Genomic DNA, 24,100 nt, shown 5'->3' with positions numbered 1-24,100 from the left:
TGTGAATAAGTTCAATTGTCAAATTAGGTCCATAAATTTCTGCATAGCGTAGTCCTCACTTGGGCATTCATAGTTCATGTCTGTATGCTATAGACTCCCAGAAAATGGAAGGTAAAGGCGTCTAATTTGATTTTCTCTGTTTCTCAAACTTAACTAAGTAGAATTTTTAAAAAAATTAATTCCTAGTATCTTCCCAGAGAACTGTTTAGGTAATGAATCATTGAATGATTTAAGCAAAAGTAGTACTTTTACTTATGTATTTTTACTTAGCATACTTTCCACAATGTATCCCAATAAAACTCATTAAAATAGAGACTTGAAATTTACCCTGTTGCATATCTGTAAAAATAAGAAACTTGAGGAACAGATTATACCAATGAGTGGTATATGTTCTTATTTGAAGATTTAATTCCTCCAGGAATTATGAGGTTTACCCTTTAAACTATGTAGTTGTTACTAAGTAGAATGAATAGAATGACACTCAAAACAGTTAAAATTCAGAACTTTTTTTTTTAATTATATCTTTTTCAAACCCATTAAAAAGTTCAGAGACTTATAATGAACACTAACCCACCGTCTTACTAAGTAAACATTAAAAGACCACTGTGTGGGATGAATAGAGCACAAAGGTTTTTTAGAGCATGAAACTATTCTATATACTACAGTGTTGAATACATGTCATTATACATTTTTCAACACCGAGAGTGGATCCTAATGTAAACTGTTTACTTTGAGTGATAATAATGTGTCAATGTAAGTTAATTGATTGTAACAAATGTACCACTGTGGTGCAGGTACGTTGATAAAGGGGGGATTGTGTGTATGTGGGGGTGAGAGGTATAATGGAACTCTGTGATTTCTGCTTAATTTTGCTATGAGCCCAAAGCTGCTATTAAAAAATAATAATAATTTATCTTGCTCAAATTGCATTCTTCTCCCTCCTCTAAAGATAATCACTGCCTTGAATTTGGTATTTATTGTTCTCATACATTTCTTTGTAGTTTTATTTCTTCTGTATGTTTCCAAAAAGGAAGTATCATTTTGTATATTTTTAAAGTTTATATAAATAGCTTTATCTTGTGACCTTTTTGTGTACAACATTATATTTGTAGAATTTATTCATGTTCATAAATGTAACTCTAGTGTATTCATTTTACTTGCTGATGTATAGTACTTTGTCATGAATATGTTTAGGTTATTCCCTTTTTTCTTTTGACATCCCACTCATTTATAAGAGTCTATTAATAAGATACGATTTCCTCTTAATCCATTGTCTAAACTAAATTTTAAAATTCATATATTTGTGGGAAATAGAAAGACTAAAAACAAGCTAGAGATTGTACCACTTAACATGGATTCACCTTGAATTTTATTTTGTCTTTATAGATCTTGGAGAAATTCATTCAAGGCTGTTAGATCACAGACCGGTTATTCAGGGTGAAACCCGTTATTTTGTGAAAGAATTTGAAGTGAGTATTTAAAATTTATTTTGTAAAAATACTGCCTTAATTATTAGTGATTTTCATATATGGAAGGGACATTCTTTAGTTTTAAAGTTTCTGATTTCTGTTTATGGTTCATAAAACCTACAAAGCTTTAATAGTAATGGTAGTAATTCTTAAGGAGCATAGGACTAGGCGTTAGGTGACTTGGGCTCAAGTTCGGTGTCCTACTCTGGCATATTTAATGTCTACTAACCTCAGTTTTTTTCATCTATGCAGTGACATATAGTGAAAAAAAAAGGTGTGTTTTGTTGTTATTTTAATATATTTTATTGATTTTTTACAGAGAGGAAGAGAGAGAGAGAGACAATGAGAGAGAAACATTGATCAGCTGCCTCCTGCCTCTCCCTACTGGGTATGTGCCTGCAGCCAAGGTACATGCCCTTAACCGGAATTAAACCTGGGACCCTATCCACTGAGCCAACCGGTTATGGCAAAAAATAAAAGGTTTTAAATACTGATTGGTCTAGGTTTTTCAGGCCCATTTTTTATATTTTTTTCTCAGTTGGGGCATCAGCACCCGCCTAAAGCACTCAAGTTAAAACATGATAATTATCCTTAGCTATTCTCTCACCTTTAGGGCCCGTATTTAGTGACCATGTCTTCTGGATGCTACCTCATAAACCTCTAATCCTTCTGACTTATGTGCCTGCTTTATCAACCCAGTAAAATCCAGTCTTTTCCCCTTGCCAGAGTGCTCTGACATAACTCTTTTATAATGTTTGTCATCTATAGGATAAAATCCAAACGTCATTTTGTAACCTGTTCCCTACTTTTCTGGCTTAACCATCTGCCATCCCACCTTGTATGGTATGTTCAGGCAATACTGATACACCAACCCGCTATCCTATTTCATGTTACCGTTGGTCTATACATCTGTAATTGATTCATTGTGCATTAAATCTCAACATCTCAAACTACTTTTGGATAGATGGTAAATGATGTTACACAAACAATTTTGTGATTCTGGGTAAGTTGGGGTTTATTTTCAAATGAGACTCCAAACAAGTAGGAAGTCTAAACCTGCCAAAGGAGAAAACCTTTTCATAAACCACTTATCACTACAAAAAAGCCTGTGGTGCAGAGCAACAACAATTGAGAGACAGCAATGCAGCATTAGATACCATTTCTGAGTTCAACAGACTCTGTTACTCAAAATCTGCCTCTGTCTACCTCAAAGTGTTGTTGTGAAGATGAAAGGGGTGTGTATGTGCAAGTATGCACATGTCTGTATGTGTGTGTTTTGGTATACTATCTGGTACCTACGGTAGGAATAACTGTTAGCTATCTTTATTATTATTGTTGTGGGATAACAGTAATATGGAAAACTCATATAATTACCCGGAGACTATTCCCTTATCATACTATATAAAGACTATCACGGATTCCTTAGTGAGATTAAAGGAGATTAAAGTAGTGAGAGTAAAGCCTGGCTGTTCTCCGCTCAGTCTCTCAAAGCTGTGATCAAGACTTTGTTCTTATTTGGGGCTCTGGGTTCTCTGCCTAATTCACATGATTGTGGCAGGACTCACTTCTCTGCTGTGGTGGAATAGGTTTCCCTGCTTGCTGTCAGCCAGGGGCCCCTGTGAGCTACTAGAAGCCACTCACATTCCTTGCCACATGGCCCCCTCCATCTTCAAAGCTGTCAATGGAGTCTTCGTCAAATGGAATCCTGTCGTGCTTGCCAAGAGAAGTCCAGTCCCTATTAAAGACTCGCCTGATTTAAGCCAGGCCCATTGAGATAACTTCTCTTTTTTTAAAGTCAATTGATTTGGGACCTAAAATATGTCTTCAGAGTATCTTCAGAGCAGCACCTAGACTAGGGCGTGATTGCATAACTGAGAGAATGTGTGTGTACACTAGAGGTGGAGTCTCAGGGGCCATCTTAGAATTCTGCCTACCATAAGCTCTCATAAATACCTGATACTTTTCTTGTTATCTACTTGCTTATTACTTGACTTCCTTCTTTAGAATATAGGCACCATGAGAATAAGGACCTAGTGTTTTTATTTTCTGTTGTATTCAAAATGCCTAAAATAAGCCTGCTGCATTGTGGATGCTTACTCTGATTCAAAAGAGTAACTAGCAAAACTTGGACTAAAACTTGGGTTTTCGACATTCGGTGATATCACCAATCATCTTTTTCATAAGTCATCCTTTTTTGCCAGTATGGTTACGTACTAAATAGTTATTATTTAAAAAATTTTAGATATACCTTTAAAGATCTACTTTATATGTATATTTTTAATATTATTTGTTGATTTTAGAGAGAGAGAAATATCTATTTGCTGTTCTACTTATTTATGCTTCTTGTATGTTCCGTGACTGGTGATTGAACCTGACACCTTAGTGCAGTGGTCGGTAAACCGCGGCTTGAGAGCCACATGTGACTCTTTCGCCCTTGAGTGTGGCTCTCTCACAAAATACTACATGCGGCGTGCACATATAGTGCGATTGAAACTTCGTGGCCCATGCAAAGAAATTGGTTTTCACCCTGGGCGAGTATATTTTGAAGAAGTGGTTCTAATGCCGAGCCACACTCAAGGGGCCAAAGAGCCGCATGTGGCTCGCGAGCTGCGGTTTGCCGACCACTGCCTTAGTGTATTGGTAACTGATTGAGCTATCCAGCCAGGGAGATCTACATACTAAAAGAAGTATAGATTTTTGGCATAATGGTGAATTCTCTAATTCAATTCCCTCACTGGCTAATTATCCCAAGAATACAGGTGTCATACTTTAAATAATGTAGATGTTTTCTATGAAATGAATCTTGAATGGAATGAAAGAAGTGTTACATTTATGCTGCTGAGTATGTCTATTCAAGAGCTCACTTCCTATTAAAGCAATACCTCTTTTAACTAGGATGGAACATCGTTGCCAGGAGCATGTTCGAACGGAGAGGAATTGTAGTCAGGCCTCTGTATCTATAGGTTCTGCACCTGCACATTGAAAATATTCAGGAAAAAAGTTAAGTTGTTGGTGTGTATTAAATAGCTAAGCCTATGATGGTTGTGTCTATATTGAACACGTATAGACTTTTTTTCTTGTCATTATTCCCTAAACAGTGCAGTATAACAACTATTTATAAAGCATTTACTTGTGTTATGTGTTTACTATAAGTAATCTGGAGATGGTATAACGTATATGGGAGGATGAGCTTAGGTTATTAAGTTACATGGGTGAACTATGCCATTTGATAGAAGGGACTCGAGCGTTCTGGGTATTTGGTATCTGCAGGGGTTCCTGGAACCAGTCCTTCACTATACCGAGGACCAGCTGTATCTACACTCTACATTGTTGCCCTTAAGATCTTTTTAGAGAAGAAGCTGTGTTAAAGAGTAGAAAATACATGGGCCTTGGAGCTTGACATATCTAAGTCCAAGTCCTGGCACTCTTCTTACTAGTTATGATTACTTGCTTTACTGAGGCTTAGTTTCCTAATTTAAAAAAAAAAAAAGGGAATAATGTATACTGCAGAAGTTTTGTGAGCATTAAATAGAACATCTTTTTAAAAAATCCCTGGTATATAGGTATTAGACAAATGTTGGTAACTTATTAAGAGAAAATGGTAGCAAGTATAATCAAATAAACATGTATTAATTCAGAACTTACAATAATTTTTATGAATTTGGGTTCAGTGTTTGATGTCATAGGGAGAATAGGGATTTGCTAAGAAAGTGCTATTGGCATTACCCAAGGAATATGTTTACTAAAAAATAAAATTTCATCCTGGGCATGATAGATACAATGCTATAGAAATGTTTTAAAGCCCTTATTTTGTGTGAGAAAGAGTGTCAGAAACTAATACTATATTGTAAATGAGACAGACACAGACCCATCTTTCATGAAGCAAGGCATTCTTTTTTTCTTTTAAAAATATTTTTGTTGAATTTTAGAGAGAGGGAAGGGAGAAGGAGAAAGAGATACATTGACAAGAGAGTGGAATATCAGTCAGCTGCCTTCTGCATGCACCCTACACCAGGGATTGAGCCTGAAACCCAGGCATGTGCCCTGATCGAGGAATCAAACCAGCAGCCTTTCAGTGCATGGGTTGATACCCAACTAACTGAGCCACACTGGCTAGGGAAAAAGGCATTCATATATTGTCCTTGAAAAATAGTCTCGGGAGAGCTCAAAAATATTTTGTCAGCTAAGTTTGAGCCATTATCTTCAACTAAATATATCTTCTTGAAGTGTACCTGATCCAATCTTTTCACACAGTGACCTCCCCAGTTGGTCTTCCTGAGGTGTAGTGTAGTATGGAAACCTTACATATCAGGCTCTGTTACCTTTTATGTATATTATATTCCTAGCATTTTCCTCAAATTAGAAAAGAAAAGCTAAAAACACTGTAATGACTTTAGAGTTATAAGGATATCCGCATTGTTTATAGTTCTCTTCTATCTTGGTTCAAACAATAACACCCTCCAGTTAGTCCATGTGGTCTTTACCCAGATTGCATGGCTGGACAAAGGAATGCTGAGCAGAGCTAGCTGTCAGTACTTCCTAGAGGTTTTATCTGCTTTTATACCATTTAAATGTAGTTCACTTTAAGAAAAACTGCCTAGTATTTAAAACTGAAGTTGTTTATAATTTATATATTTTAAAAAGTTAATGCACATGGCCACAATCATCTTTTTCTTTATAAAATTTTATTTCTAAAAGAGGGGAGTAAGTGCCACATGGTGGCAGCATTACTTAAATTATTGAAGTTCTATTATAATATTTTATGCTTTCTTTTTGTGTTTGCTAGTTTTCTGGGCAATTGACTCCCTTTTTCCCCACTTTATACAAATCTCTTCTTCCCTTGATTCCAGTGAGCATTTTGAACAGAGATCCCAGTGGGGCCCTCTCAGTGAGCATCAGTTTGATAGTGTCTGTGGGTAGAGACATCGTCTTCTGCAACTTTGTCTTTCTAGCCACAAGGAGATGTCATGTCCTCTCTCACATAGAACAGAGGAGAGATCCATGTTAGTCAGTATGCTTGCTATGGGTGTGTAGTCCTGTACAAGTTCCTTATTTTTAGAAAACTTCATTTTTTGAATGCTTTATTGAATAGTTATTGAATACCTAGGTATACCGGTAAGGGATGTATTTAGTTACCAGTAACAGGCACCTGGAAAATAACAGCTTTAAGAAGTACTTATTTTTCTCTCACACTGCCCAGAACCTAGGGCTGTTATGGTGGCTCTATGATGTCAGCTCTCTTTCTGATTTTTTTTTCTTCTATTTCCCTGAGGTGTTGCTCTTATGCTTATGTTTATAAGGTGGCTGTGGAGCTCCAACCTTGACATCTGTATTTCATATAGCAAAAGGAAGACAGGTAGGAAACATCTAGCAGTCTCTGTTATAGGCACATTTGCCACTCCAAATATTATTCGATGTTGCTAAAAAAGGAAGGAGAGGGGAATAGACTCAGGACTGTGTCTTTCTGGATATGTAAAAATAAGAAACAGTCTCTACCTGCAGAAGTTTACAGTCTAGGGACAAAGAGATTTAATGGTGGAAGTGTGATGATAAAATAGGCACAAAGCACTTGGGATCACAAAGGAGGAAACAACTCCCAAGATAGCTGGGAGGAAACTTTTCATAAAGGGGGTGATGTTTGAGCTGAGAAAGAAAAACAGATATTATCCTGATAGGAAAAAAATTGATGATTAAAATTAGAGGCAAAAAAAAGTTTCAAGTAAGTATAGTTATTATGGGTTTGGGAGGGATTCTGTTGATGAGTTTGAATATGGATTAAATTTATCAAGAAAAATATCCCTTAAAAGGCAGCACAAGCTAGAATTTCACTTGACATCCTAAGCTCTCATTCTTAGTTAGATTATTAGAGTAACTGTCATATTATGAAATATCAGTATGCAGTCTGTCCCATATATCATGTAATAAGTATATGTGTACACAATATGGTTTTGAATCTTAAAGACTAACCAATTTTGTAATTGAAAGAAAATTTTAAATTATTGGTTTCTCATTTCCTCTCTAATATTATCAAATTAAATTGTTCATATATATATATATATACACACACACACACACACACACACACACACACACACACACAGTGGCCCGGTGCATGACATTTGTGCACAGCGGTGGAAGGGTGTCCCTCAGCCCAGCCTGTATCCTCTCCAATTTGGAACCCCTTGAGGAATGTGTGACTGCCAGTTTAGGCCACCGGGATCAGGCATAAATGGGCAGTCGGACATCCCTCTCACAGTCCAGGACTGCTGGCTCCCAACTGCTCACCTGCCTCCCTGCCTGATTGCCCCTAACTGATCACCCCCTAACCCACATGTGTCAAACACAAGGCCCGCGGGCCAAATCCGTCCCGCCAGGCCTTGCAATGTGGCCCGCACCGCGCTGTCATCACTGCACTCTGCTGCGTTTCCATCACAATGACAGTTTATGACTGTTCAGTAAACCATTCGACCCGCGATTTAGGCTGGATTTTAGATTTTGGCCCCTTCTCTGATTGAGTTCGACACCCCTACCCTAACCACTCCCTGGCTAGCCTGATCAATGCCTAACTGCTCCCTTGCTGGCCCGATTGCCCCTAACTGCCCTCCCTTGCAGGCCTGGTACCCCCCAATTGTCCTCCCCTGCAGGCAACTGCCCTCTCCTGCAGGCCTGGTCCCCCCCCCCCCCCCAACTGCCCTCCTGGCCTGGTTTCTCTCCCAATTGTCCTCCCCTGCAGGCGTGGTCACCCCAACTGCCCTCCCCTACAGGGCTGGTTCCTCCCAACTGCCCTCTCCTGCTGGCCTGATCACGCACAACTGCCCTCCCCTGCTGGCCATCTTGTGGTGGCCATCTTGTTTCCACACAGGGACAGCCATCTTTGACCACATGGGAGCAGCCATATTGTGTGTTGGAGTGACAATTTGCATGTTACTTTTTCATTAGATAGGATAGTAACTGTACTAATCCTATCTAATAGAGAGGGAATATGCTAATTGACCCTCACGTCTTTGCAAATATGACGGTGCCCACAGCCAATAAGGAGATAATATGCTAATTGCTGCCCTACCCTAAAAAATGGTGACACCCACAGCCAATAAAGAGGGAATATGCTAATTGACTGTCACACCCTCAAAGATGGCAGCACCCACAGGCACAAGATGGTGGCATCCATTCCCCTCAATCCCACCACACCTGCCTATAGGATCCCCCAGTTTCCTCAGCCCCCCAGTCACCTAGGACTGGCTCAAGGTGCAGGCAAGCCTTGGATGGCAGCTGCCCGCTGCCCAGGGCACCTGAGGCTCAGATAACCAGGGCCAGCTGAGGCTTGCACTGCTGGCAGTGGCAGCAGCAGAAGTGTGATAGGGTGTTGCTGTCCCCTGATCACTGGGTCACCTCCCACTCCTGAAGGCTCCTGGACTGTGAGAGGGGACAGGTTGGACTGAGGGACCCCCCCCACCCCAGAGCATGAATTTTCATGCATGGGCCTCTAGTCTGTGTATGTGTGACCGAATGAACAGTCACTATGAAATGAACTTACCACCAGCAGGCAGTCACTTTGAACAGATGAAAAGAGAAACAGGCGATTGAGTCTCTGAAAGATTGCAAGCAGGTGGGGCTGAGCTGCAGTTTGCATTGGGAGGCTGGGCCATTGCTCTCCAGGCACCATTCTAGAGGTGTGGTGCCCCCGACCCCTGTCAACTCTTCCGGCTGGCTGTGTCCTCCCCAGGCAGCTGGGACTGTGGGATGGAGGGAGGGAAAAAGACCACAAACTCTATCCCTAGCGCCCGCCTCCTCCTATCAAATCAGAGCTACCCCAGGACTTGCAAAAGCATGCGTGAAGTGGGCGGCCTTGCCATGTAGCTATGGTGACTCCCCAGTCCGCCCTGGGTACCCCTCAGGCACTCACCCCACTTCTCCAAGTCTCAGTCTGAACCCCTAGCAAGGCCGCGGGAGCTCTGCCCCAGGGACCCACTTTTCCATAGCTGGGTGCGGCAGACCAGGGAATGCGAAGGTGGTGGGAGACAGGGGCAGATGCTCAGCTGACTGGGATGAGTGGGGCCGGGATGAGCGGGAGTGGCCGCCTGTCGCTTCTTGCACTACTACATCCCTTAGGGCAGTGGTCGGCAAATATTAACAGTACAATGATTGAAATTTATCTTGAGAGCCAAATTTTTTAAACTTAAACTTCTAATGTCACTTCTTCAAAATAGACTCATCCAGGCCATGGTATTTTGTGGAAAAGCCATTCTCAAGGGACCAAAGAGCCACATGTGGCTCGAGAGCCGCAGTTTGCCGACCATTGCCTTAGGGGATGTTAGATGCCTGTTTCAGCTCAATCCCCACAGGCCACACCAAGGGACCCTCCGGTGCACGAGTCTGTGGGCCAGGCCTCTAATATTATTAATAATTGTAAACGTTTTAAAGTGCCTACTTGCCAGGCACTGTTTGAAGCACATTACATGAGCACTTACTATTACTATTACTTTCAACATAAGAAAAATTAACTGTACAGCAGGTCCTAGGGTTATTCAGAGATCCGTTCCTATGGTGCGATGTAACATGATTTTTGCCATAAGTCAGAACCCACCTACATAAGCACCTATGTCACTCACATGGAGCACAAATACAGCAGTAAAGAAGCGAAACAGTAAAAAAAAAAATTAAAAGAAAGATAATTCCTGACCTTCATTTGTGGTAAATAAATGATAAAAAACATAAAGCACATATGTACATATATCGAAGTGATGGAATTTAATAAATATTGTAAATGGGAGATGCGATGTAACCATGAAACGACGTATGTTGAGTCCGCCCTAACCCAAGGACTTACCTGAATATGAAAAATTTTAGGGTATTTTACATTGGAAACCAGGTGCTGAGCTTTGTTTTGAGAATTTTTGACCCAGAAATAAAATAAATATATAAATAAAATGACGTTTTGGTTTTCCTTTTGTAATAGGTGTCAGTAGTATCAATATAAAAAAGCACATACCAGATGGTAAGTTTAAGGGCAGAGACTATTTCTGACACCCTGTTTCGTGTAACATTATCATTGGGCCTATTTGTTGTATAATTAATTATTGTCATTAATAGGCTATTAGAGAGGCGAGACTACAAATTCGCTTGCTACAATGTGTGACTGCTAGGTTGCCTGCTACCAGAAATAACTCTTTCAATAACTCTTTAAAACAATGGTGGAATAAAAAAAATTATAGAATTACCTAAACAGAGTAATAGAGGGAATAGAATGTAAAGGATAGGGATAGAAGCTAGACTTTTTTGAAGAGAGAATTTTGGAGTCATGTAAATATTTTACATAATTTAAAAAGTTAAATTTTAATGAGCAGTTCTCTTCAAATCAAGTAAAAAAGCAAATCTATGTTTGTAGATGTTGGTATTACCATGCAGAGAGAAATCATCCCAAGTACAATAACTTTAAAACACAGTAATAAAATAGTTTTCATTAATTATTTTGTTGATGCTAATATTGGTATTATTTGTTTAAATTGGTAATAAAGTAAATGAGTAATTATATTGGCAGTTTGAGAACTGGAAAGAGATGAGGCAGAGAAGGGTAATTAAAAACCCTAGAGTCCTGAATTTAAGTTTGACTAATGAATAAGAACTTAAGAAGTATCCTTTTAAAAAAAAAATAGTTATCTCCTAGCCTTGTCTACTGAAAGTTCTAGAAATAATGACCAAGCCAGTAGAGTGAACACCCCTAGTGCTCAGTCTCCACATACTATATGTAAATACTAGTGGTATTTAGAGACCTACTGATTAAAGTCTGAGCCTGGAGCATCAGGCCATACCAGAAGTAAAGAAACTACTAAAGAATATTTGAATTTTGTCTAAAGCAGGGTGGGGCCCGTCCAGCCCATGGGCTATGTAAGACCCATGAAATCATTTGGTCCAGCCCTGCCAAGGCATTAAGGATGAGTTAATTAAATGTTTGATCAAATATAGCAAGATAATTTTTAAAATGATAACTTTGTATGGCCCGTGAATGATGTTCTAAATATCCAAATAGCCCTTGGCAGAAAAAATGTTCCCCACCCTGGTTTAAAGCATTCCAGACCCAACTTGAATAGACTCCCACTGGACAAAGGATAATTTAACCACAAAGAAGGAGAAATACTATAATGGATGAAAAACTTGAAACATTTTAAAATTTTTGATTTACAGGAATATGTAAAAACAAACAAAAACCTTTAGACAATACTAGGGAACCAAATCATTGTTTTTAGGGAAATGATCAGGTGTTTTATTTTGCCTTTCATATTAGCAATCTTCAGAGTAGCCAAATACTCAATGAGGGGAAATTTTTCATTTTGGATATATTCCTGCTGATAAATGAAGACAGAATGCTAGCAATGTCCTCTTGAAAGTACACAACCAACCTTTGAAATGTTCTTTATAAACAAAATATAAAACCCTGAATCTGATCAAGCCTCTAGTTCTAACTACTAATTTACAGGAAAGAGAAGAGACAAAGGAACATGCTAAATTACACCATGGGGATTCATTCAGCAGAAAAACAGACTGTGGGAAACTGCAGAATAAATGACTCACTTTTTTCTCCAACAAATTGCAAAGGGGGGAAAAACGATGGAGGACAAATCTATAGATTTAAAAAGATTAAAGAAACATACTAACCAATTGCAATGTAAGAATCTTACTTCAAATTTGTTTTAAACAAACTGGAGGATAAAAAGAACATTCATGGGTTGAGAGAACGCTACCTTGATTTGAGTGTTTCTTAAAAAAAAAATTTTTTTTTAATTGATTTCAGAAAGAAAGGGAGGTAGAGAGAGAAACATCAGTGGTGAGAGAGAATCATTGATCAGTTGCCTCCTGCACACCCCCTACTGGGGACTGAGACCCCAACTCCATGCATATGCCCTGACCGAGAATCAAACCGTGATCTGATTCATAGGTCAATGCTCAACCACTGAGCCATGCCGGCTGGGCACCGCCTTGATTTTTAACAATATTAAAGATTTGTTGAGTGTGAAAGAGGTAGTCTTATTGTATCTGCTTTTTAAGATGAGTTTTTGTCTTTTAAAGGTAGATGTTGAAATATTTAGAGTTGAAATGATACATTGTCTGGGATTTGCTTCAAAAGAATACAGGATTGTGTAGGGAGATGTATGGGGTGCTATAGAAGGAACAAACTCAGCTAGCCATGAGTTGAGAATTTTTGAAGCTTGTTGATAGGAATATGAGGATTCATTGTTTTATTTTCCCAACTTTTCTATAAGTTTTAAATTTTTTACTATGGGAAAATTAAGAAGAATAAATATCTGACCACAGCTGCTCCATAATAATGACTCAAAACAAAACAAAAACCTAGGATAACATAACTAACTTCTTATTTCCTTATGATCAAATTTACCACCTTTCTTTTTTAAAATGTCTATTTTGTATTGGTTTTAGATTTAGAGTAAAAATGTTAAGATAGTACAGAGAGTTCTTATTTACTTTTTCCTCATTTTCTCTCTATTAATGTCTTATATCAACATGCTATATTGGTAAAACCTAAGAAACCAACATTGGTACATTACTATTAACTAAGCACCAGATAGAATTCACCAGTTTTTCCATTACATTCTTTCTGTTCAGGACAGGTACTACATTAGCATTTAATTGTCATGTCTCTAGTTTTCTTTGGTTTGTGACAGTTACTTAGACTTTTCTTGTTTTTCATAATCTTGATAGTCTTGAGTACTGGCCAGTACCCTGTAAAATGTCCCCCAATCTGGGTTTGTCTGATTCCTTTTTTTTTTTTTTTTTTTTTTTTTAATATTAGACTAGGGTTGTAAATTTTGGGAAGAGTACCACAGAAGTAAATAGCTCTTGTCATCACTTTACATCAGGGGATGCTATCACCATGACATCACTGATGATATCAACCGTCATTGTTTCCACTGTCAAGTTATTATTTTTCGTTTTCTCTCCTCTGTTCTTTAGAAGCAAGTCACTAAGTCTAGCCCAACCTTAACTGGGAGGTATTAAGACCCTGCCCATAATGCAGTGAGTCACTAGAACTCAAGGACATAGCATATGGTTGTTCTGGTGGCTCAGTGTTATTATGGCAAAGCAATACAGAGCAAAGTGAACAAGTGCACAGGGAGGAGTCTGGGTGAAACTAGGCAGAAGCTTCCAAGAGTCCTCTTCTAGTGGTCACAGGGTATGTTCTTCATTCCTTAGCGGTGACAGCATGCGTGGAATGTTATCCATCAGGAAAACTTGCTTTAGGCCAGGAGTCCAGGGTTTTTATTGGGGACTGGTCAGGTAGGCAATCTCTGCCTAGCATGTATCCACATTCCAGATTCCTGGAACGAAAGTGGTGTCTTACCATTTGTAGAAAGTTTTATACCAGTGAAAGGAACTATTTACTGGTCAATTTCCCAGCCCACAGCCAATCAGGCCTTTATTTCAGTTCTTCAGGCCTTTATTTCAGCCCACAGCAATCAGGCCTTTCTAAGGGATAGTAATCTTAGGCCTTCAGTGTTAGCTCTTTTCTGCACAGGGAAGTATCCTCATGTTACCTTTATTTAATACTTTTTACTTGAGAAAAATGGAAACAGGTTAAAAAAAATACACACACACACACACACACACACACACACACACACACACACATATATATATATATATATATATATATAGTGAAAATAAGATGGTAAGAATGAAAATTTTTTTTAAAAAAAATCAAGGACATCTAATATCTTCTTTTGCTGTACAGGATGAAATATATCATAATTTAGGCCTCTTTTTTTGTTCTTTAAGAATTTCTCATGCCCGTTTAAAAAAAATACATGCCTTCATTGATTTCAGAGATGGAGAAGAAGATAGAAACTTCAATGATGAGAGAAAATCATTGATTGGCTGCCTCCTGAACACCCCAAACTGGCATCAAGCCCAAAACTCAGGCATGTGCCCGATCTAGAATCAAACCGTGACCTCCTGGTTTATAGGTTGATGCTCAACCACTGAGCTATACCAGCTAGGCTCTCATGTCCATTTTAAAGTATTGTTATAAAAATTATTACTCATATTGTAACTTTTGAACTTTTGAAGCATTTCATAATAATTTTTTAAAAAGTCTCCAGATTGTGTGTCATCTCATTTATTGCCAATAATTAGAAGAAGGCCTTGTAAATTTTAGTAATAAAAAATAACATAACAACCAAAACCTGGGTGGGAATCCCAGAGAGTAATTACTAAGATTTAAGGCACAATATGTACTAGTCTCTTACTTTCTTTTAATAGGAAAAGCGTGGTCTTCGAGAAATGCGAGTTCTTGAGAATTTGAAGAACATGATCCATGAAACAAATGAACATGCTCTTCCCAAATGTCGAGAAACAATGCATGACAACTTAAACCAAGTTCTCCAGAGATGTAAGCCAGCTATTTTTTTATATTGCTTTATTTCACATGAGTTCTATGCCAAAATGTATCTTGAGTATTTGGTGGGAGTAAGAGAGGATAGAGATGAATGCCCTGTCTCAGAGGAAGTGCTTATCTAGTGATTAATGTGTATCCTAAGTGAGATGTGTTCATCTGCAGTGCACAAGATTATTTATCCTTTTATGATCTGAGAAAATTGAAACCTTTTTTACCTTAAAAAATTTATCCATTAGAAAAAGTTTGATAACCAAGATTTAAGAACTGAAATAAAATGTTTTCAGATAGATAGGATATTAGAGTGTTTTTTTAACTTAAAAAAAAAAATCCTGTTATTATAATAGTATTTTATTACTTATTTTCATTAAGTAAAATATTTTACTTTGAAGACATAGTTAATCAAAAAGAATATTAAACATATCAAATCATAGTTTAAAAGGAGTTTTATTAATTGATTTTAAAATTAGAAGTATAATATATCAGAAATACAAGGCTACTCCTTGCATCTGTATTGACACTATTCAGCTTGTCCAAGGATAATGCTGCTAAATAATGATGGATTATTGAAGTGCAAAATCAAAAATGTCTTCTGGGCAGGGAGGAGAGAGAGAAAACTGGTCAATGAAGGAAAGCAGCTGAGAGTCCTTGGATAGTAATTGAGTTAAGGCTTTATGTGCAAGTCCAGGTTAGTCTTGTGTACTCTGATGTTAAAAGGAGATTGGAGAGGAAAAATCCCCTAAGCTCACGTTTAGTTTCTTTGAGTGGAGCAACAAGAAGTCTAAAATTAACCTCAGGCTTTTGCATTTTACTACAAACTTGCCCTTGTTTGTTCACACTGTCACTTCCTTAACCTTGACAAACATTCTAGACATTGTGCTAAAAATAAAACTAAAATTATATATAATAAAAGAGAAATATGTAAATTGACCATCACTTTGAGATGCCCACCAGCCAATCAGGAGTGAGTATGCAAATTAGTGGGACAAAGTGGCAGTAGCCATGGGGTCAGCCAGAGGGGGCAGGAGGCTTGGGTCGCCCCAGCAATGGAGGAAGTCACGCTTCCCATCTACCTGGGCTGGTCGATGAAGAAGGAGCCTGTGGGTGGCAGTCATGGAGCCAGCCTGGGCACATGGAAGGTATGGTTCGCCAGGGGTGACCCAAGCTTCACGCAAACGCTGGTTAGCCGCTGAAGGAGGGGCCTAAGGGCAGTGGCCACGGAGCAGTCCTGAGTGCGGAAGGCTTGGGTTGCCCGGCTGGCCGCCGAGGGAGGTGCCTGCAAACGGCCCTCAGCCCCTCACCAAGGCTGGCCACACACCCCCAGAGGGGACCTTCACCCAATGGGGGTGTGGCCGGCCTGCGTACTTCCCCAACCCCTCTAGCGGGCCAGCACCGTCCTCAGTGGGGAACCCCTCCTGAATGGGGGTGTGGCTGGCCTGCTAACCACCACAGGCCCCTCACCCATGCAGTCCCACTCCCCAAGGGAGCCCTCCACCCTGATCTGGGACACCCTTGAGGGCAAACCAGTGCACCAGGCTTCTATCTGTGCTAATAAAAGGGTAATATGCTAATTAGATTGGGAAACCTTCCAGGAGACCTTTTGGACATTCTTCTGGACAAAGCCATGGTGGTGGGCCAAGGTAGAGGTGGTTAGGGGCCAAGAGGGGAGGGCAGTTGTGGTTGATAAGGTCGGGGGGGAGGGGCGCACATTGGGGGTTAGGAGGCTGGCAGAGGGGGTAGTTGGGGGTGAGCAGGCCAATGGGGAGGGCAAGTGGGGGCGAGCAGGCCAGCAGGTGTGCAGTTGGGGACAAGCAGCCTGGCAGAGGGGGCAGTTGGGGGTAATCAGGCTGGCGGGGAGTGGCAGTTGGGGGTGAGCAGGCCGGCAGGCAGCGTGGTTAGGGGCAGTTAGGCAGGCAGGCAAGTGAGTGGTTAGGAGCCAGCAGTCCTGGATTACAAGAGGGATCCCAGATTGGAGAGAATGCAGGCTGTGCTGAGGGACACTTCTGCCCCCGCCCCTTGTGCACGAATTTTGTGCACCGGGCCACTAGTTATTAATAAGAATGCTTATGTATGCATTTGAACTCTGCCTGTAACTTGCCTTTTCCACATTTTGAGTATATAAAAATAAATTGGATAAAACTTGGTAAAAATCTATAAACAATTATTTTGACTTGCTTCATTCTTGGGTTAAAGTTATTTCTGATGTAAGGACTGACCTCTTTTTTTTTTTTTTTTTTTTTTTTTATATATATTTTATTGATTTTTATACAGAGAGAAAGGGAGAGAGAGAGATAGAGAGTTAGAAACATCGATGAGAGAGAGTCATCGATCAGCTGCCTCTTGCACACCCCCTACTGGGGATATGCCCGCAACCAAGGTACATGCCCTTGACCGGAATCGAACCCGGGACCCTTCAAGGACTGACCTCTTAAAAGTAGAGTCTTCAGCTCAGTTGCTGTGGCTCAGTGGTTAAGCATTGACTTATGAACCAGGAGGTCACGGTTCAATTCCCCGTCAGGGAACTTGCCTGGGGTGCAAGCTGGATCCCCAGTAGGGGGCCTGCTGGAAGCAACCGATCATTGATTCTCATCATTGATCTTTCTGTCTCTCTCTCCCTCTCCCTTCCTCTCTCAAATATATATATATATATATATATATATATACATATATATATATACACACACACACACACATACATACATATACATACATATACACACACACACACACACACACACGCACACGTACATACATATATACTAGGTGCCCAGCGTGCGAAATTGCGCAGCCCCACCCACCCACCTGCCACCCTGCCTTGACACCGAACCTTTCCATGCAGAGCCCTTGCTTGCCTGGCCCAGCCCCCTACCCCTGTGGCTTTCTCTGGTCCCTCAAGTCGCCTCAGGCTGGTCCTGCCTTCTCTGGGCACCTCCCTGCTTCCTCCCCATCTCTGGAGCAATGCTGCGGCTCTACGCGGTCATGGCGCGAGAGGAGAGCGTGGACGCCTCCCACCTGCTGCGCTATGCTCCTTCCCCTGGCAGGTGGGTGGCGGGCGCTCTGAGTGTGAGTGGTGGGTGGTGAAGGACTGGTGAGGGGGTGCCACAGGCTCTCACCCCTGCCCTCCCCTCCAGGGGATTGTCCCGCCTCTTTCGGGCACATCCCCGCTTCCACCACATCTCTGGAGCAATGCCTCCCTATGCATGCGCAGGCAGCCTCCTGCAATCAGTCGTGATGTTACCATGTAACAAATAATTAGAATATTCCTTTATTATTATATAGGATATTTTTAAAAAGCAGAGTCTTTACAATGCATTAAAACAGTATTAACTGAAATTTAAATGTATTCTCCTGAAAGGAAGAATTAAAACACAAAATGCAAAGTTAATAATTAAGGTTTTGACATATATAGACTGCTTTGGGTCTCATTGTTAGTTTTAGAAACTAATCAATGACTTTTGGAGCTCAGTAGGCTCCAATATAGGTATTTTCATGTAGTAATTATCCTGAATAGCACAGGTATAATGGAGATAATTACTTGCTTTTTAAGCTGATGTAGTTTAAAAATTCACCTGGGCCTGTTGTGTTTAAAGATTTGACATTTTAAGCCATAGTGCTGGCTTGTTTATTTTCACTACTAACTGATCAGGTGGATCTATATATGGAATATATTCTGATCTAAGTTATATAATACTTTACAAGACTAGTGATGAGTTGAGTTTTGTTGTGTGCCAGTTAGAACTGCCACGTTGGTCTCTTCTGTGCGTGTTTGAGATCTGTGCTGGCAGTGCGATCAGCTGCATCTCAGAACTCTACTGTGGATCGTGATCTAACCTGGTGCACAGAACTAAATAACTGCAAAAGTAAAGTGGAGACATCTCCAATTATTTGAATGAGACCTATTACAGAATCTGTAGCTCAGAATTGTTTCTGCTTTTTGGCTATGTAGCACCACCTATCTTGCAAAGTGTCTTTGTGTGAGAACTTCTGATAAGAATGCAATCGTATAATCCTATATAATAAATGGGAAATATGAAAATAGACCAAATAGCAGAACACTCGAACAACCAATCAAAGCATAATATGCTAATGATATGCTAAGGCTGCTCAACTGCTCACTATGACATGCACTGACCACCAGGGGGCAGATGCTCTGACTGGTAGGTTATCTTGCTGCTGCCGTCTGGCCAATCCGGACTGAGCGAGATGGGCCGGGCACACCCTGGAGCCCTCCACTAGTCCCTTCCCAGCCCAATCGTGTACTGGTGGGGTCCCTCAGCCTGGCCTGCACTCTCTCACAATCCAAGACCCCTTGGGGGATGTTGGAGAACTGGTTTCAGCCAATCCCACAGGCCACTCTCCTTGGGAAGGTGCCAGACACAGGGCTGGCGAGCGCTGCTGTGGCAGCATGAGCCTCTCCCCGTTGATACTGATTGGGCACAAGCCTGGGGCAGGCACAGTGGGGCCGGGATGAGTGGGAACGGGATGAGCGGGAGTGGCAGGCAGGAACTGCAGGCTGCGTTGGACTGTGGGTTTCAGCCTGATCCTGGCAGGCCACCCTGAGGGGCTCCCATCTGTGCATGAATTCATGCACCAGACCTCTAGTTTTTTAATATAAAATTTTTTGTTTATTTGAATTTAACAGAACAAAAACTTAAAGCTGAAAGAAATATCTTAAAATATGTGTTTCTTTACTATAAAAGGTAGTAGTTACTAAAAGATCATTCAAAGAAAAGTAATAAAAGACATTTTGAAGTTAGCATCATTATTTCTGCATTAGTTAATGCCTTGAGAAGTGGAGGGTTAAGACTTTTAACCTTTGCTCTTGCATCTCTTCCCCAACCTCTCACTTGTGAATTTTAGCTTTGGTAGGATTTATAGTATTTGTTTCTGTTCTGCAGTTAACTATTCAACTTTTGTTTCTGGTTTGTTTATTAGATCTGTAATGATGTTGTTATAGTTCTCAGTTTGTTTCTTTAGCCTTACAGTCACATTTTCATTTCATGCTGTATGTTTGATCACTTTTAATAGATTCAATTGAGGTGGGTTTTGTTTGTTTGTTTGTTTTGTATTACAAAGTACCAGTGGAGAATTTTATTAGGTTTTCTTTCAGAATGGATACTTTGTCTTATCTGCCTCTCACATATTATGTTCCTTCTCCCTTCCCCACCATATCTATTTCTCTATAAATGATAAATGAAAGTACATCAGAGTTCTCAGAGTTTTGCCTACTCGTTTTCTTTCTCTGACTTTTGAGGGAGGAATAGTTATGGTGAGGTTAGGAGTCTCAGTTCTTTATTAGAATCTGTGTTCCTATTCTTGGCCACCACTTTTCAAAATTTATAGTATGCAATTATAATATTTCCTTTTTCAGTAAAGAATGGAGGTTTCTCCCCCTCTCACTCTTTTATAGATTTTTATGTATTCTATGAGGTATTTAAGGGGCTAACTTTGTTTTTGCTACCCTCTGCCTCTTTACCTGGAAATCATTAAGAGCTTATGATTTAAAATACCGTATTTTTCGGACCATAAGACGCTCTGGACCATAAGACGCACCAGTTTTTAGAGAAGGGAAATGAAGAAAAAAAGATTCTGAAACAAATAGTGTCCTAAAATATTTTATGTGCATTAAAACCCAACATCACAGTCATAAACACATGTAATCAACCCTGTAAAGTAAACAGCAGCATTTAGAACCATTTTAGAGCCGGGCAAGCACACAGAGACCACACAGAGCCGGGCAAGTAAAAAAACTTTTTTTTTAAAGTATATGTGTAGGCTATATTTGGACCATAAGACGCAGGGACTTTTCCCCCCCACTTCTGGGGGGAAAAGTGCGTCTTATGGTCCGAAAAATACAGTACTATTTTTAAAGTACTTTATTAGTTAGAATTTTACCTGTATTTTCTTCATTAACTATCATAACTCTGTAAAATATTTTTTATCCTCCCCACTTTATAGAAACTGAAATTTATAGTGGTTTAACATCCATGGTTCTCCAATAATAATCAGAGGAATTGCCACGCAATCCTAATTCTGCTCCAAAGCTCAAGTTCTTTCAACTTTAGAATATTGCTTCTGTGCATTTTTGAGAAAGTAATAAGCAAAGTCCACCTTTTCTTCTGAGACATCACTTTCTCTTGTATTTTCTCGTTTAACACAGATGCCTCCTTCCATTCTACTTCGTTAGTTCACACCTTTTCTTCACTTTTAACATCAGTGTCCTAAGGCTTTGGTCTGGGATATCTTTTCTGTCTATATAACCTTGCTTGGTGGTCTCATGTAGAATCACAGTTTTAAATATTATCTGTGTGTCATTCACCCATTTTACATTCATGTTTTAATCCAGGGGTGTCGAACTCAATCAGAGAAGGGGCCAAAATCTAAAATCCAGCCTAAATCGCGGGCCGAATGGTTTACTGAACAGTCATAAACTGACAATGTTAACCAGAAATGTGAATTTAAAATGAGTGGAACAATCTTTTCCTTAACAGTGCTGTTAACCAACTCACATGCTATCAAGCAAAACAGTAATATTGGTATCAAGCAAAACAGTAATATTGGAATGTACCTAAAATGCTCACTGTTTTGTTTTCTGGCTAGATGTCTGACACCGTTTTCCCCGGATCAGTGAGTCAATGTTCGGTTTTATTTCTTGGGCTGTAGCAACCCGCAAAACAGCATGGAGGTTGTCATCGGTAATGCGTGATCTGTGCTTGTTTTTGTTCAGATTCATTATTGAAAACATCTGTTCACAAAGATAGGTGCTCCCGAACATGGATAGAATACGGGCAGCATGAAGTCGGAGCTCTGGCATTGAGTCAGGGGGCAGTAGAGGGTAGAAGTCCTCAATTTCAACATCCTGAAACCTTGATTTCAGGCCACTGTCAGACTGAAGCTCGATTATCTCCATCTGAAGGTGATGGGGCACATTGTTGACATCAACTGTAAAAGGATTGGCAAAGATGTCAAAGCCTGAGTGCTGTGTTCTAAAGTCAGAGAAGCGCCGCTCAAATTCACTTAGTAAACGGCTAACTTTGGTAGCCAGCCGACTGCAAGGAAAAGTACCAGAAATAGTGGTTGAGATACTCAAACAAACGGGAAAGTGGGCAAGATTGTCCTGTTCCAGTTGGGACTTCCATAGTTGAAGTTTACGCTGGAATGCTGTGATCATGTCAGACATCTTCGTGATGACTTGTTTGCATCCCTGCAGCTTCAGATTCAGTTGGGCGAGATGCTCGCATATGTCACACATCATAGCAAAATCACATAGCCAGGCAGGATCCGACAGTTCAGGCAAGGGCTTTCCTTTACTTTCCATGAAAAGAGCAATTTGTTCTCTGAGCTCAAAAAATCTTTTGAGGACTGCGCTCTTGCTCAGCCATCTTACTTCTGTGTGGTATGGCACGTCTCCATGCTCTGCACCCACCTCCTGTAAAAACTGCTGGAACTGGCGATGATTCAGGCCACGTGCCCGTATAAAGTTAACAGTTTTAATGACTGTGGTCATTATGTCATTCATGTCAGAACTTTTCCACACATAGCCTCTTGGTGGATAATGCAATGATAAGTAATCAAGGGTGTGTGGCAGTGACTTTTTTGCATTCTTTCCTTCATTAGTCCAACCAAGCCTTTCTTTTCTCCGCACATTGAAGGTGCGCCATCGGTAGTTAGCCCCACCAACTTTTCCCAGGGTAATTTAAAATTATTTATAGATTTCTCCACAGCCTCAAATATATCTCTACCAGTCGTCATCCCATGCATGGCAGCTACATCCAAAAGTTCCTCAGTGACAGAGAGGTCGGTCTTCGTAGCACCTATAAAGATGGACAGCTGCGCTGTATCAGTGTTGTCTGTGCTTTCATCGATAGCAAGTGAAAAAGCGAGATAACTGCATGCCTGTTCGGCCAGCTGTGATGATAGATTTCCTGAGAGTTCTTGAACTCTATCTGCAATGGTGTTTCTTGACAAACTGACATTTTGAAAACTCTGTATCTGGTCTGGGCATACTTGCTCACACACTTTTAGCATGCATTGCTTCAAAAAGGCACCCTCTGAAAAACACCTTGAAGTACGAGCAATTTCTTCAGCCACTATAAAGCTTGCTTTCACTGCAGCATCATTTTTCGCTGTAGCCTTTGTAAACATTTGCTGCTGTGATTGTAGTTTGCCTTTTAGTTCTTTAACAATTTTATGCTTTTCTTCCAAAGTATATTTGCCATACTTAACATTATGTTTGGTGTCAAAATGACGACGTATATTGTACTCTTTCATCACCGACACTGTCTCATAACACAATATACACACTAGTTTGCCCTCTCTAAGCACAAACATGTATTCATTTTCCCATTTGTCATTAAATTGTCTGCCTTCACCGTCAACTTTTCTTTTCCTGGACATTTTGGGATCAATATTGGCAGTAAAAGATGTAGTTTATTGGAAATCTGCGTTAGAAGGAAAAAGTTGAAAACTGCACAGGGATAGCTTGATTTGGCAGATGGAGTGGAGAAAAAAAAAAGTCAGTCAATAAATGCCTGGCTGGGTACAGATAGCAGATTCTGTTGCGATTTTTATGCCTGCACTTTATGCCAGGAACTGGCAGCTTCTGCTGTGTATTTTTTATGCCCGCACACTCACTCTCTCCTCTGCTCTGCCACCCGCACAACCACATCGGATGCCGGACTATAGGTCACGCCTCCTGAATCTCCCGTGACTTGTTATCTATGCGCATGCGTAATAGATAGCAAGTACCGCGGCCGGCGAGATCACAAGCCTCCTATGTCACCTCGTGTCATTGTGATGGAACGCAGCGGAGTACAGTGATGACAGCGCGGTGCAGGCCACATTGCAAGGCCTGGCGGGCCGGATTTGGCCCGCGGGCCTTGTGTTTGACATGTGTGTTTTAATCCTAGGCTCCACTCTAGATTGCTAGACTTTTTACATCCAACTGCTTAGTCTACTTAGATGTCTAATAAGCATCATAGTATAACATATCCAGAACCAGACTTGAATTCTTTCCTCAGTTCTGCTTTTACCTCATTTTATACCATTTCATGAATGACATTACTATTCCCTAGATGCTCAGGCTGAAAAATCTGTACTCCTGTCTTTCTCTCCCTTCTTCATCTCTTTCTCTGGAGTGCTCTCTCTCCCCTACTTCATCTCCTCCACTTCCCTCTTCCCTCCTTTACTCGTCCTTTCTCTTTCCCCCCTTCCCTCCCTTCTCCTC

At 40.4% G+C, this 24,100-nt stretch overlaps 1 protein-coding gene across 1 annotated transcript in view; it reads left to right on the top strand.

The window, feature by feature from the left end:
* The window catches only part of BLOC1S5 (biogenesis of lysosomal organelles complex 1 subunit 5), a 50,140-nt gene that overhangs the window by 7,879 nt on the left and 18,161 nt on the right, over nucleotides 1–24,100 (top strand). Inside the window, exons 2-3 of the mRNA XM_036443643.2 lie at nucleotides 1,387–1,469; nucleotides 14,742–14,871. Coding sequence (XP_036299536.1) covers nucleotides 1,387–1,469; nucleotides 14,742–14,871 — 213 coding nt within the window. The remainder of the gene's footprint in view (nucleotides 1–1,386; nucleotides 1,470–14,741; nucleotides 14,872–24,100) is intronic.

The sequence above is a fragment of the Pipistrellus kuhlii genome, unplaced genomic scaffold, assembly GCF_014108245.1.
Source record: "Pipistrellus kuhlii isolate mPipKuh1 unplaced genomic scaffold, mPipKuh1.p scaffold_m20_p_2, whole genome shotgun sequence".
Lineage (NCBI taxonomy): Eukaryota > Metazoa > Chordata > Mammalia > Chiroptera > Vespertilionidae > Pipistrellus > Pipistrellus kuhlii.
Note: the sequence above shows the minus strand (reverse complement) of the source record. Positions and strands in the feature narration are given on the sequence as shown.